Below are 13,522 nucleotides of genomic sequence, written 5' to 3' on the forward strand. Positions count from 1 at the left end.
CTGTGGGAAGGAGAGAAAAATTGAACAAAAATTTAGTAAACCAAGTAAGCAGTCATTTCTTTTATATTTCATTATTACAGTTTCTTATTAAAAATTAATCACTTTATTTTTAACCTGATAAGTACACACATAAATCCACAGCCCACATTATACTTGACAGAGAATCATTCAATGCATTTCCTTTAACTTAAGGAAAAAGTAAAAGTGACTGCATTGTCACCTGTATTCAGTAACACAGAAGTCCCAACTAGCATGGACAAGAAAAATAAACAAAGGTCTAGGGACTGAAAAGAAAAACTGTCAGTATTCACAGAGGATATGACTGTATGTGAAGAAATCCAATAAATCTACATATAGAGTGTTAAGGAGAGAATTTAGCAATGTTGCTGGATATAAAACCAATAGGTAAAAATCGACTGCATTTCTAGACATCACCAATAAAGAAAACAAGATTTTAAAAAATATTCTAATATAAATCTAACAAAAAAGGTGTGAAATTGTTAAGCAAACCACAGAACTTTATTAAATGAATAAATAAATGGAGAGATATGCCATGTTCATGGTTGGGAAGACTCATTATTGTAAAAATGCTGGTTCCTCACTAACTGATTTATGGAGCCAATGCAATTCCTACCCAAATCCCAAACTTTTAAAGACATTAAACTGATTCTAAAATTTATATAGAAGAGCAAAGGGTCAAAAGGAAGTCACTCTTGAACAAGATTAAGTTTGGTGGGCACTTGCCCTACTATACTTTATCAAGAACTAGTATAAAGTTATGGTAATTTAGACATGTGGCATTGGCACATAAATAATCAAATATATCAAAGGAACAGAGAGACCAGAAATAGGCCTACACACTTATGGACACTCAGTTTATGACACAGCTGGAACTATAGATCAATGGGGAAAGGATGAACTTTCAATAAATGTGTGAGACCAACTGACTAGCTGTATGGAACAAAAAATGAAATTAAGACTCCAACCTCACCCCATACTCAAAACTCACTTCCAGCTGGATTAAGGACTTAATGTGAAAGACAAAACATTAAGATAACACAGGAGGATCTGTTAAACAAGACACCAAAAAGCACAAATTACAAAGAAAAAAAATAAGTAAATTTGACTCCATTAAAAACACTGTTCATCAAAAGAAATCATAAAAAAAAGGTGAAAAGGGAAACTTCAATCTGGGAAAAGATATTTACAACACACATAAATGATGAAGGATTAAAATCCAGTATATAAGAGAACTCATACAAATTCATAAGAAAAACAACAAAAAAAAGGTCAAACATTTCCAAAGAAGAAATACAAGGAACCAATAAATATTTAAAAAGAAGTTCAAACTCATTAGAAATCAGGGAATTATAAACCAAATCACAAGGCTGGAAAAATTAAAAGAACTGACAATATCAAATATTGGTGAGAATGTGGAACAACTAGAACTCGTACATTTCTGGTGGGAATATAAAATGGTACAATTACTTGGAAAAGCAACTTAGCATTATCTGGTAAATCTGAAGATATCTACATCCTATCATCCAGTAATTCTACTTCTATGTATATAACTTACAGAAATTTGTGCATGTATGCACCAGGATATATAGGCAGGAAAATGTCTATAACAATATTACTGCTAATAGGCCCACAATGGAAACAATTCAAAGACTATTAGAGCTAATGAATAAATAAATAAATTTTGGTAAATTTATTCCTATAATATGATACAGTTATGAAAGAGAATGAACTATAGCTACAAGAAACAACATGGATGAACTTCAGGAATATAATGTTGAATAAAAGAAGTCTTTGAAGAATTATATTCACATGTAATTAAGAAACACAAAATGAAACAATACATTGTTTAGAGATACAAATAATAAAACTATAGGAAAAAGCAAGAGAAAGATAAGCACAAAATTCAGAATAGTGGTTGGCTCTGAAGGGGCAGGGAAGAAGACAGACTTGGGAGGGGTTTTTAAATCAGATGCCAGGTATACAGGTGTTCTTTGTATTTTTATTCTTTATACCTTATACATACTTTCATAAATATTGTTCTGCACTCAATATTTTAAGAAATTAAAGTTTAACTTCTCAAAACAAATATACTACCTCACCTCAGAGTTTTTCAGAATCAGAACTGAAATTATTAATCTATTAAGTAGATTAATATTGGCAATATTTGACTGCTAATACCTTTATAAAAAGTTAATACAAATCAATAAAATACAAACATCCAAAGAGAAAAATACATACATGAAAGCAGTTCACCCTCCACTCCCCTCTAATTACAACCCACTGAAAGAACCAACATTAAGAGAAGACCATGTGTCCTTCCATACTCTTCTCAATGCTCGTGCAACTCTGCTTACATGCTTAGGGTTTGTTCTGCTTTGTTGTATCAAAATGAAATCACGTTACACTCATTATTTTAAAGTTTCTTAAGACATTCCCCCTAAAACATCACAGATATTCTTCTAAGACAATACACATAGATCCTATTCCCTTTTTTTCTATAGCCACACAATATACTACGTGGTAGGTGAAGGATAACGTACTCAATCATTCTCCTATTGATAGACACACAGGTTGTTCCCAGTTTTCTGCTACTTCAGTTAATGCTGCAGAAACTACATCTTTGTACACTAACTTTGTAGTCTGGTGTTTTTATTCTGTGTCCAAGAGCATGTATATTTTAAATTTTAACATATATTGCCAGATTACTTCCCAGAAAGACTGTAAAAATGCACATTCCCAAAGGCAATAATATATTTGTATGGCTAAGTCTCTTTTTATCCTTCACTTAGGCATGAAAAAAAGACTTCCCAGGGGCCGGCCTGGTGGTGCAGCTATTAAGTTCCCACATTCCGATTCGGCGGCCTGGGGTTTGCCGGTTTGGATCCTGGGTGTGGACCTACAAACCGCTTGTCAAGCCATGTTGTGGCAGGTGTTCCACATATAAAGTAGAGGAAGATGGGCATGGATGTTAGCTCAGGGCCAGTATTCCTCAGCAAAAAGAGAAGGATTGGCAGCAGATGTTAGCTCAGGGCTAATCTTCCTCAAAACAACAACAACAACAAAAGACTCTCCAGGTACAAAAGCAAAAGACGAATTTGTAAATGACGATGTTGATATGTTTAACTTTCATATATAAAAATTTTAAAATAAAAAAAGTAGATAAAGACAAATAGAAACCAGAGAAAATATGGGCAGTATCTAAGTGTTACTATCTTTAATATATAAAAGTTCATAAAAATCAATAAGATGCAAACACTCAAATAGAAAAATAAGAGACAATATGAATAGATTAATTATACAGCAGAAATTAAAATGGCTAATAAATTTTTTAAAACCTCACTAGTTATTTATAAAAATACAAAGAAAAAAAGAGGAGGTGCTTTTTTACTTTTGGCCCATGAAATCTGTAAATAACTTTTCAATATGATATTACCCAGAGGGATTTATCATATCTTGCTTTAGCACCTTGGCAATAGTATCAAAGGTCTTAAAATACATAAAAACTCTGACCCAGGAATTCCACCTCCAGAAATTCATTTAGGGAAATAATCAAGTCTTACAAAGATTTCTGCATATGGATGTTCCATGTTAAATTTATCCCAGCAAAAAATCAGAAATAACTGTCCCACAACAAAGTGATAAAGGAAACTATGGTTTATCCATGGGATACAAAACTATGCAGCCATTAAAAATTTGTTTTGGGGGGCCAGCCCGGTGGCGCAGCGGTTAAGTGTGCACGTTCTGCATCGGAGGCCCAGGGTTCGCTGGTTTAGATCCCTGGTGCGAATATGGCACCGCTTGGCACGCCATGCTGTGGCAGGCGTCCCACATATAAAGTAGAGGAAGATGGGCATGAATGTTAGCTCAGGGCCAGTCTTCCTGAGCAAAAAGAGGAGGATTGGCAGCAGTTAGCTCAGGGCTAATCTTCCTCAAAAAAAAAAAAAAAAAAATTTGTTTTTGGGGGGCTGGCCCTGTGACAAAGTGGCTGAGTTTGGCATGCTCTGCTTTGGCGGCCCAGGTTCATGGGTTTGGACCTACACCACTCATCAGCCATGCTATGGTGGCAACCCACATAAAAAGCAGAAGAAAACTGGCACAGACATTAGTTCAGGGCTAATCTTCCTCAAGCAAAAAAGGAGGAAGAGTCGCAACAGATGTTAGCTCAGGGCTAATCTTCCTCAGCAAATAAATAAATAAAATAAAAATTTGTTTTTGAAAATAAGCTCATAAAACAGGAAAATGTTTATGATAAAAAGATACAGGCCATAAAAATCTATGTACAATATGATCTCAATTTTGTTATCAAAAATATATACAAAATTTCCTTCTATACTTTCTGTATCTTCTGTCTTTTCCATAATAAACACTAAATATATAATATTTTATAATTAAAAAAAAAATTTAAGTTTTAGAAAGGGTTCTCTCCATGTTACTCTTTCTTTGAGTATATACTAAAGGTGATTAAAGTAATTTGTATATATATTTAAAATCCTTTATCATTTATTTGAAATTATCAATCAATGTGCTGCCAAAAAAAATCCATCTGGAACTTCATTACAGTTAGGTAAGCATATTAAACAAAGTCACAAATCCCATATTCTGTGATGAATCCTAGGCTTCCTAGGGTATATTGATGTATCTACTAATATCTTGACATCACTGTATTTAAGGGAATAAGATGGATTTACTCAAAAAGACCAGTAGTAGAAGGACTCTCTTTTATGTTAATTTTATCTCATCCCGAAAGGATGAAATATTTAAGCTTAAAACTTACCTCGAAGGTATGGTCTAGTCTGTACACTGACACTGAATTCACTGCACTGACTATCTCCAGTACGCCATTGAAATTATTCAAATCTTGAAAAACTTGCAGAATTTCTATAACTCTACTTAGTACTGCCACTCGTTCCTCAAAGTTTTCTGCTTCCACAATGCACCTAACCAAAAAAAAAAAATTCATGGCTTAGAAAGCAATTTCCTCACCTAGTGTAGAAGAGAATAAATATATTTTCAGCCAGAATTTTGGCTTATATATGACTTAAAATTATGATTCTTAAGAATAAGACAGAGTAAGTAAAACTTACTTTTCAAACCAGAGGGTGAGATTTGTGGTGTGGCGAATCATTTTTAATAAATTTGGAGAATTTATTTCTTTATCTTCTTTGGTCCACACACTCCCTACAAGTTCAGAAGGCTGGACTTTCCTGTGGAACCAAAAATCAGTGTAACTTAACTCACAAACGACTGGAATCAAAATTATTTAAACCCCTCCTAAAACTTAACAGAAAAGACAATTAACCCAAAAGATAAATGGATAAACAGCCAAATAGGCAATTCACTGAGGAACAGACCCAAATAGCCACAAACATGAAAAAATATTTTCTCTCTTATTCAGGGAAAAGAACACTAAACCACAATCAGATTCCATTTTATTCCTGTCAGACTAACAAAAGTCTGATAATAACCAATGGGTAAAAAGGTGAAAAAACAGGAACTCTCCAACACTGACGTGCAAGTAAAAACTGATACAACCCTTTGTAAAGCGATGTGGCCAGATCTCCTAGTACTGACGATATCCGTCCCAGATCACCTAGCAGTTCTCCACCCAGGAAGGCGCTGTCCAGGCACCGGGTTCTAAGAAGGTGCAGCGAAGCAGCGTTGGCAGGAGTGAAAACTCTCAGACAACCTAGAGACTCATCAAGAGACTGGACAAATTCTGCAGTGTCCACACAACGGAAGAGCACACCACAACTAAAACAAGCAAACTAGAGCTAGATTCATCAACTTGAACAAATGCCAGAAACAACTTCAGTAAAAAACAAGTTGCAGAATGACACATAAATATAAACAGTTTTAAAATGCGTAAAACAGTACTATATATTTTTTAGGAGTGTATGTGTGTGTAAATCTTATGACACGTAGGAATATAAACACCAAATACAGGATAGTGGTTATTCCTTGGGAGAAAAGAATGGGATTGGGGAGAATTACATAAGAGATCTCAATTTTATTTGTAACGCTTTTGCTGTTCACGAGCCCTCATTGTATTATTTTCTACATTTTTTGGAATAGCTGAAATAAATAAAAAATCAGACAGAAGAGCAGATTAAATCATTGTATACAGAGAGTCAGGATTACATAATTTAAAAAGTTGACCAGGGTCCAGTCCGGTGGCATAGCGGTTAAGTGTGCACATTCTGCCTCAGCAGCCCAGGGTTCACTGGTTCGGATCCTGGGTGCAGACATAGCACCACTTGGCAGGCCATGCTGTGGTGGGCGTCCATGTATAAAGTAGAGGAAGATGGGCATGGATACTGCCTCAGGGCCAGTCTTCCTCAGCAAAAAAGAGGAGGATTGGTAGCAGATGTTAGCTCAGGGCTAATCTTTCTCAAAAAAAAAAAAAAAAAAGTTGACCACTGGCATTGTCATCAATGTCCTACAGACTTAGCTATTAATTTAAAAAAAAAAGTTTTTAACCAGTAGATTTCACTACAAATGGGTACTTACTAACAGTTTTTGAAATAAGTTTTCTGAAGTGGTTCTATTATTTCACCAAAAATTTAGCTTACAAAGTGCCAATGTTTTACATATGTTGCCCTTCTTCCATAATACACAAATCACTTAACAATGGGATTTCTATGTTCTGAAACCAGGTCCACATAGAGCTAAGCACTTTTTTTCTCAGATGTCCATTCATGGAGCAGTCACTCTATGAGGAAACACTTGATTCAGTACTATTTGCTTTGTTATCTCAAGTAACAAGTGCTTTCATTCCTACCTTTCACAAATGCCACAACAGAAACAAAAACCACCCGAACTCCAAATTACTTAAAACATGACGTTCTGAATCAAACAATGACAACCTCTGACGTGTGTGCTAAATTCTGAACAGCAAAGCCAGCGACACCAGAGGCCCAGTTCTAAAGAAAGCAAAGTTTTATCTCTGGTGCCTTCCTACATTTTTAATTAGCACTAAACTATATATTCTTGCTTTTCTATTATAATCCCTGTAAAAAAAAATGGCTGCTAATCAGGATAACCTCATGAGAGTCTTTACTTTAAAAAGGGCTCCTGAAGGCAGAAAGGTTTCTGATGGAACAACAGTGGTGGGGGGTTATTTTTTGACCAGGGGCAAGGGTTCCTGCAAGTCCTTCCCAGGAGCCTGCATTGTAAATGAAAGAAGAAACCTTAAATTAGGAGGGAGGAGAGGACAGAGGGGGCTAATGCATGGGGCAAAGATAGTGGTTTAAAAAGACAGGAAGCTGATAAAGTAAGCTGAAAGGAGAGAAGACTGTAGTTACGAAGGAATGAGATGCTTCCATTAGTAATTTTGGAATAAGAATGGTTTGCAGTGATGACAAGATTCAGAATATGACCACAGGAGGTGTCTGACTGGGAGTAGAGAACAACATTGGAAGTGATGAAGCCATGAAACTAAAAGGTTAGGTTGAGAATGGGTGATGTGTGTGGATATAAGGCGACGGCAGGAAACGCTTTATACATAAAGACAGATGATGGGATAGAGTTAAAAACAAACAGCCAAGCGCACATCTAGTAATCTTTATAAAGGAAAGAAAATGGCTCACAAGGTTTAAGTATGGTTCGTCATCACACTACCTCACAAATAACTTTCTTTAACATTTTAATACTGACTTCAAATAGCTACAGTATCTGACACTCCTTAAAAGAAGTTAAGAAATCTTTATTCTTCTAAGAATTTTGTTATTCATTTGCCCAACAAACCTAACCCAGTCAAGCCACAAATTAAAATTTTGATTTGTAGAATGCAATAAAAAGAAGAAAGCGTGTCTCACTCAGGAGTCTATTTGCCAAGAGCCTCACACCCATGCTGACCGCCTCAGCTGAGCCAGCTCCAGCTGAAGAGATCTGGGAGAGGCCGAAGGGGGCTGGGTGCCTGCCGCCCTGGTCCTCTCCCTGCCATCCTCTTGTGAGGGACTGCTGGCGCCCAACCCAGGCCTGAGGAGCAACATGCTATACGACTTTTACCTGCAGAAGACACTGAACTTAAAAACTGCTATGAGCTTTCCTCCAAGCCCAAAGAACAGCGGAGGTATTTTTAAGCACTCATGAATAATTTGCAAAATGTTCTGAAACTACAGGTATGTTCAAAGTTCTTGAAAACAGAGCATCAAATTATCACTGATTGCCTACCTATAGAGATCAGATTCCAAAAGCGTCAGCTGGCGTGCAATTTCTATTGGATGAAGTGTCATGAGATCAAAGGTCTCGAACTGCCCGGGTCTGCTGATGTGCCATTCAATCGGGGGGGGTGGGCTTTCAAAGGTGATATTATGGCTTATTCCGTTTGCCTGAGTCTGTTTCTTCCTCTTGATGATCTTAGCAATTGACTCTACCCATTTCTTCATAGCTTTCCCTAGAAAAAGATCATAAACAAAAATGCCTTTTACTTGACAGACACAACTGCAAATCTCTGTATAATCTTTAACCTTCACCCAGCTTCAACAATTATCAACTCATGGCCACTTGTTCTTTCATCTAACCCCATTCACGCCCTCCCTCCTCTCCCTACATCCTTTCAAAACAAATCTAAGACATCATATCACTTCATTCATACTTAAGTATGTACCCAAAAGTTAAAGGCTTTTAAAACTAACCACAATACCATTATCACATATAAAAAAATGACAATAACTTCTTCATATCATTAAATATCTAGTTACTGTTAAAATTTCCGTGTCTCATAAACACTTTCTTACAGCTGGTTTGTTCAAAATAGGATCTGAACACACTGCACATTGCACTGAGTCAATATATCTCAAGTCTCCTTTAATCTACAGGTTCCCCCTCATCTCTCATTTTTGTTTGCAACTTATTTGTTGAAATTGAATCATTAGCCCTGTGGCGTTTCCCAAGTCTGAATTTTGCCAAAACATTGGCCATGTTTCTCTTTCCCCTGTGTTTTCTGTAAAATCAGACACAGAGACTAGATCTGATTCAGGATCAATTTTTTTTTTTTCAGTGAGGAAGATTGCCCCTGAGCTAACATCTGTTGCCAATCTTCCACTTTTTGCTTGAGAAAGATTGTCCCTGAGCTAACATGTGTGCCAATCTTACTTTATTTTTTGTATATGGGACGCTGCCTCAGCATGGCTTTATGAGGAGTGCATAGGTCTGTGCCTAGGATCCGAACCTGCGAACCCTGGGCCACTGAAGCAGAGTGCGTGAACTCAACTAGTACATTACCAGATTGGCTGACAGGAGGCATATAATATCCTGCTACTTCTTCTTGTGATGTTACCAGGAGTTGAGAGATGGTAATATTCTATCATTCCTTCTTCACTTATTACTTACAATATTATAAAAAGAAACTTTTCCTCATCAACTATTTGATTATCCTGAGGTATAACTTACATAGGAAAGGCCTTTAGACATTAACTATAGATACTAACTTAACCATTTACTAGCTTTATTCTAATATGTGTATTTCAGAAGCTTCTTAGATTACATTTAATCTATTGTCCTCATTAAGAATATTATTTAAAAATTAATTTTGTACTGTAAACAGTTTTAAGCCACACATGAAAAAAGACATCTCAAACATCTTAAAATTGAAACAAAGAATCACATTCTCTCTTTTAATGAAAGTAAAATTCCCCTTAGAGAACAAGTAGGAGATGAGACAAGCTAGGCTTAGCTATGGTATTCTTAATTAATGCCTTATACTGTCAGATAAAATGTAAATGTTCTTGATTCAATAACATACATTTGATGATACATTTGTTTACATATTCATGACCTAGAATTTCATTTCACAGGCTGTATTCTGAAATTTCAGGTAGGCAACTGCTGTCTTCCAGGTGCTAAAAATATACCAAAAACTATTCCAGGGGAAGTAAGTATTATTTAAAAAGCCATAAGCCATTAACCATTCAAAACTAAAGAATAAGATTAAGGAGAATAAGAAAACAGATAAAATCAAACAAATATTTAATTAATTGAAGGAATGTAAACCTTGAGATGAGATAAAATTAAGCCTTAAATTTATTAAAGAGGACTTTTGACTTCTTTAAAAGAATGATCCTCCTTCTCGAAAAAGCAAGGTTGAAAAGACTTGAACAGGCAGGGTTCTAAGACTTCAGGTGGTTCTGTACATAGGAGAGCTTCTCAGAGTTGATAAAAATCATTCCAAATGTTATTTCAGCTTTTTAAAAATGAGAAATAGTTCAGTTTCTTAAATTAAAAGTCACACAAATTTAAAAATAAACTTAGGGGGCTGGCCTGGTGGCGTGGTGGTTAAGTTTGTGCACTCCACTTTGGCAGCATGGGGTTCACAAGTTCAGATCCCAGGTGCAGACCTACATTTCGCTCATCAAGCCATGCTGTGGTGGCATCCCACATACAAAATGGAGGAAGACCAGCACAGATGTTGGCTCAGCAACAATCTTCCTCAAGCAAAAAAGAAGAAGATTGGCAACAGGTGGCAGCTCAGGGCTAATTTTTCTCACCAAAATAAAATAAAATAAAAAATACAAATAAACTCATGTGCAACACAAGATCCAATCAAACCTTTAAATAATATACCTCTTACACTTGAAATGAAGGATTCTAGCCGTTCAAGCAACTCCAAATCTCTTTCAAAATCATAAAAATGGTGTTCAACCCAGTGCCGAAACACATTTAAGATCCTGATAAAGTGAAAAGAAGAGCTAAATTTTAGTGACACATAAGCATTCAATTATACTGCTTTCACTTCTCCACGCCATGGTGATACCTTTATATATAAGGGTGTTATATATACAATATAACACTCAAAGAGTCTCTAATTTGTATTTAATTAATACCTTAAATGCTTCAATGACACGAAGACAGTAGGTCTCCAGACTGTTTCTTTAAAAATTATACTTTCAAAAAAATTTATAAGCATAAAACATAGGGTTTCTGTACTTAATTAGCCATTCGTTTTATGTTCAGAAAAAGTACCTTTTCATTACTGATATGTAGAAAATTCATACTCTATATAGTACAAAATCTATTTTTAAGTCTTTAAGTTGAAAGGATTTTTTTAAGATCTAAATTTTGATCTATTTTTCACATAAAATGGAAAATCAACTGAGATTTAGTGTATCTGGTTTTACATTCAAAAACTATTGTCAAATTTCTATGTAACTTACATATGTGCCCACATTTCTACCAGAAGACAAAAATATTTCTGACAAAAACAGCTATTTTGTTTTGTAGTACCACAAAAATAATCACTTACAATCTTGCGAATAGAGATTTAATCAATCTATATAAATATAACATTCGATTCTCCACCTCAGAGATTTATAGATAGTGTAAATACATTACATTATCATTTTTTCCTTCATTATTTCAGTGACTTTCTAGGTTAGCCACCCCCACCTCACCCCACCAACTGAGAGACAATAGTTTTTCTCCCAGACTAAGAAAATACTTTAAGTTCCCAATTTCTGTTATCCTATCTGTAATAAAACAACCTTAAGTCACTGTACGCCTGGTTAGCTTAGCAGCTTGAAGAATATTTCAAGTGATCACAAAATTGTTAGCTTCTAAGTTTACACTTAGGTCAATTCAAGTAACTCTCCTTCCATTTTCTTTTCTTCCTAGTTTCTATAGCATCCAATGTAATTTAAAAATTACTTCCATGTAAAAGAAAAAATAACTCATAATTAGATTTTATCACAATTAAAGACTTGAACTTATCAAAAGACATGATTAAGAAAAGTAATAGGCAAGCCACAGACTGGCTGGAAGAAAATAACTGCAAAACTATCTGACAAAAGACTGCGTCCAATCCTATTCATCACACTACTACACCAGAATAAAAAGACTACTCAATAAAAAAGGCACAAGAGCTGAAGATTCTTCACAAAGTAAGTAGGAGTAGCCAATGAGAGACAATAAAAAGTTCTCAATGTCACCAGTCATCAGAAAAATACAAATTAAAACCACAAACAGATACCACTATTCCCCACCAGTTTGGCCAACGTAAAAAGAATGACATCACTTAATGCTGGCGAGGCTGGGGAGCACCTGGAGTTCTCACACATCGCTGGGAGGGGGTAATCAGGACAAGCGCTGTGGGATATATAAAAATATATTCACCAAAGACTTCTAAAATAAACTTCATAGCAGCTTTATTTGTAATAATCAAAAACTGAAAAGAAGCCAGGTGCCTTTCAGTGGGAAAATGAATAAACACACTGTGGTAGATTCAAATAAGAGAATACCACCTCAGCAACCAAACAGAACTAACCCCTCAGACAAGAGCAACACGTCCAAAAGCATGCTGAGTAATGATGACAGACATAAGAGTATATAAGAATCCATTCATACGAAATTCTAAAACAGTAAAACTAATCTACGGAGGAAGATGAATACTGCTTTGGGCAATGAGAAAAAAATTGACTAGAATGGGCATGAGAGAACTTTCTGGGGTGATGGTAACATTTTACATTCTTGAAAGCAGTTTGGATTATAGAGATGTATGTATTTGTTGAAATTCAGTCACAGTATATGTAAGACCTGTGTGTTTCATTGTATACACATTTTAGAAAAAAAGAACAATAAACAAATACTGAACTGTTAATGATAAACAAGTTGAAGTCTTTAAGGAGAAGTGTACCTTGAAATACATCCCCCAAATTAAGACAATGGACCAATAGAAGAATGACAAATTAATAGATATGGGATAAAATAACTACAGTAAAATGTTAACAGTAGATCTAGGTGGTGGGTTTATGGGTGTTCACTGTAGAATTCTTTCAACTTTTCTTTATGTTAAAAATTTTGTAATACAATGTTGGAAAAAGTTACTATCACTATAAAAATTACTGTCATGGCTAAAAATCTTTCAATGCTTACAGACAAGTTTAACAAACTGGCTTCGATTTCAAGGCCATCTTCAACTCTACCCCATTCCATACAGTTAATCTTATCTACTACTACCTGCAATACAATGTCTTCATTTCTCTTGAACCAATTTCCTTAACTATTTCCTTTGCACACCATTCTCATTTCTGCCTTCTTGCCTTTGTTCATTTCCCAGGACCCTGAATACCTACAATCACCTTCCTGTCTGTCTAAATCCTAGACATCCTTTAAGGACAATTGCAGATTTTATCTCTTCCAAGATGCCTTTCCTAATTACTCCAGCCTAATCTTAGCTATTCCTGAAATTTTATACGGATGTATTTTTCTAAGCCACTTAAATACTTAAAGTAGAATATTACATCACTGTTTCATGTATCATTTTTCTCCAATAAAATCATAATATCATGATGGCAAAGACGATATTCTATGTTATTTCTGTACTCACCATAGTTACAAGTACAGGACTGAGAACACAGAAAATGCTTAGAAATAAATATTTAAAGAATGTGTATAACTGAGAGTCGAGGACTATATTCTGCCCCTAGACAGCAGCCTCATAAATGTGTGCCTCATGTCAAAGGGCTGAATTTGAGTGTGTATTAACACAAATACATCACAGCTAGTA

General features: G+C 35.3%; 1 protein-coding gene across 3 annotated transcripts in view; it reads right to left on the minus strand.

Moving 5' to 3' along the window:
* SOS2 (SOS Ras/Rho guanine nucleotide exchange factor 2) overlaps positions 1-13,522 on the minus strand; it is an 88,476-nt gene that overhangs the window by 14,185 nt on the left and 60,769 nt on the right. For all 3 annotated transcript variants that reach the window (XM_023624853.2, XM_070242506.1, XM_023624861.2), the window contains 4 exons: positions 10,585-10,688; positions 8,194-8,416; positions 5,106-5,225; positions 4,796-4,958 (listed from right to left, as the gene is read on the minus strand). In XM_023624853.2, coding sequence (XP_023480621.2) covers positions 4,796-4,958; positions 5,106-5,225; positions 8,194-8,416; positions 10,585-10,688 — 610 coding nt within the window. The remainder of the gene's footprint in view (positions 1-4,795; positions 4,959-5,105; positions 5,226-8,193; positions 8,417-10,584; positions 10,689-13,522) is intronic.

Source organism: Equus caballus, chromosome 1 (assembly GCF_041296265.1).
Source record: "Equus caballus isolate H_3958 breed thoroughbred chromosome 1, TB-T2T, whole genome shotgun sequence".
NCBI lineage: Eukaryota > Metazoa > Chordata > Mammalia > Perissodactyla > Equidae > Equus > Equus caballus.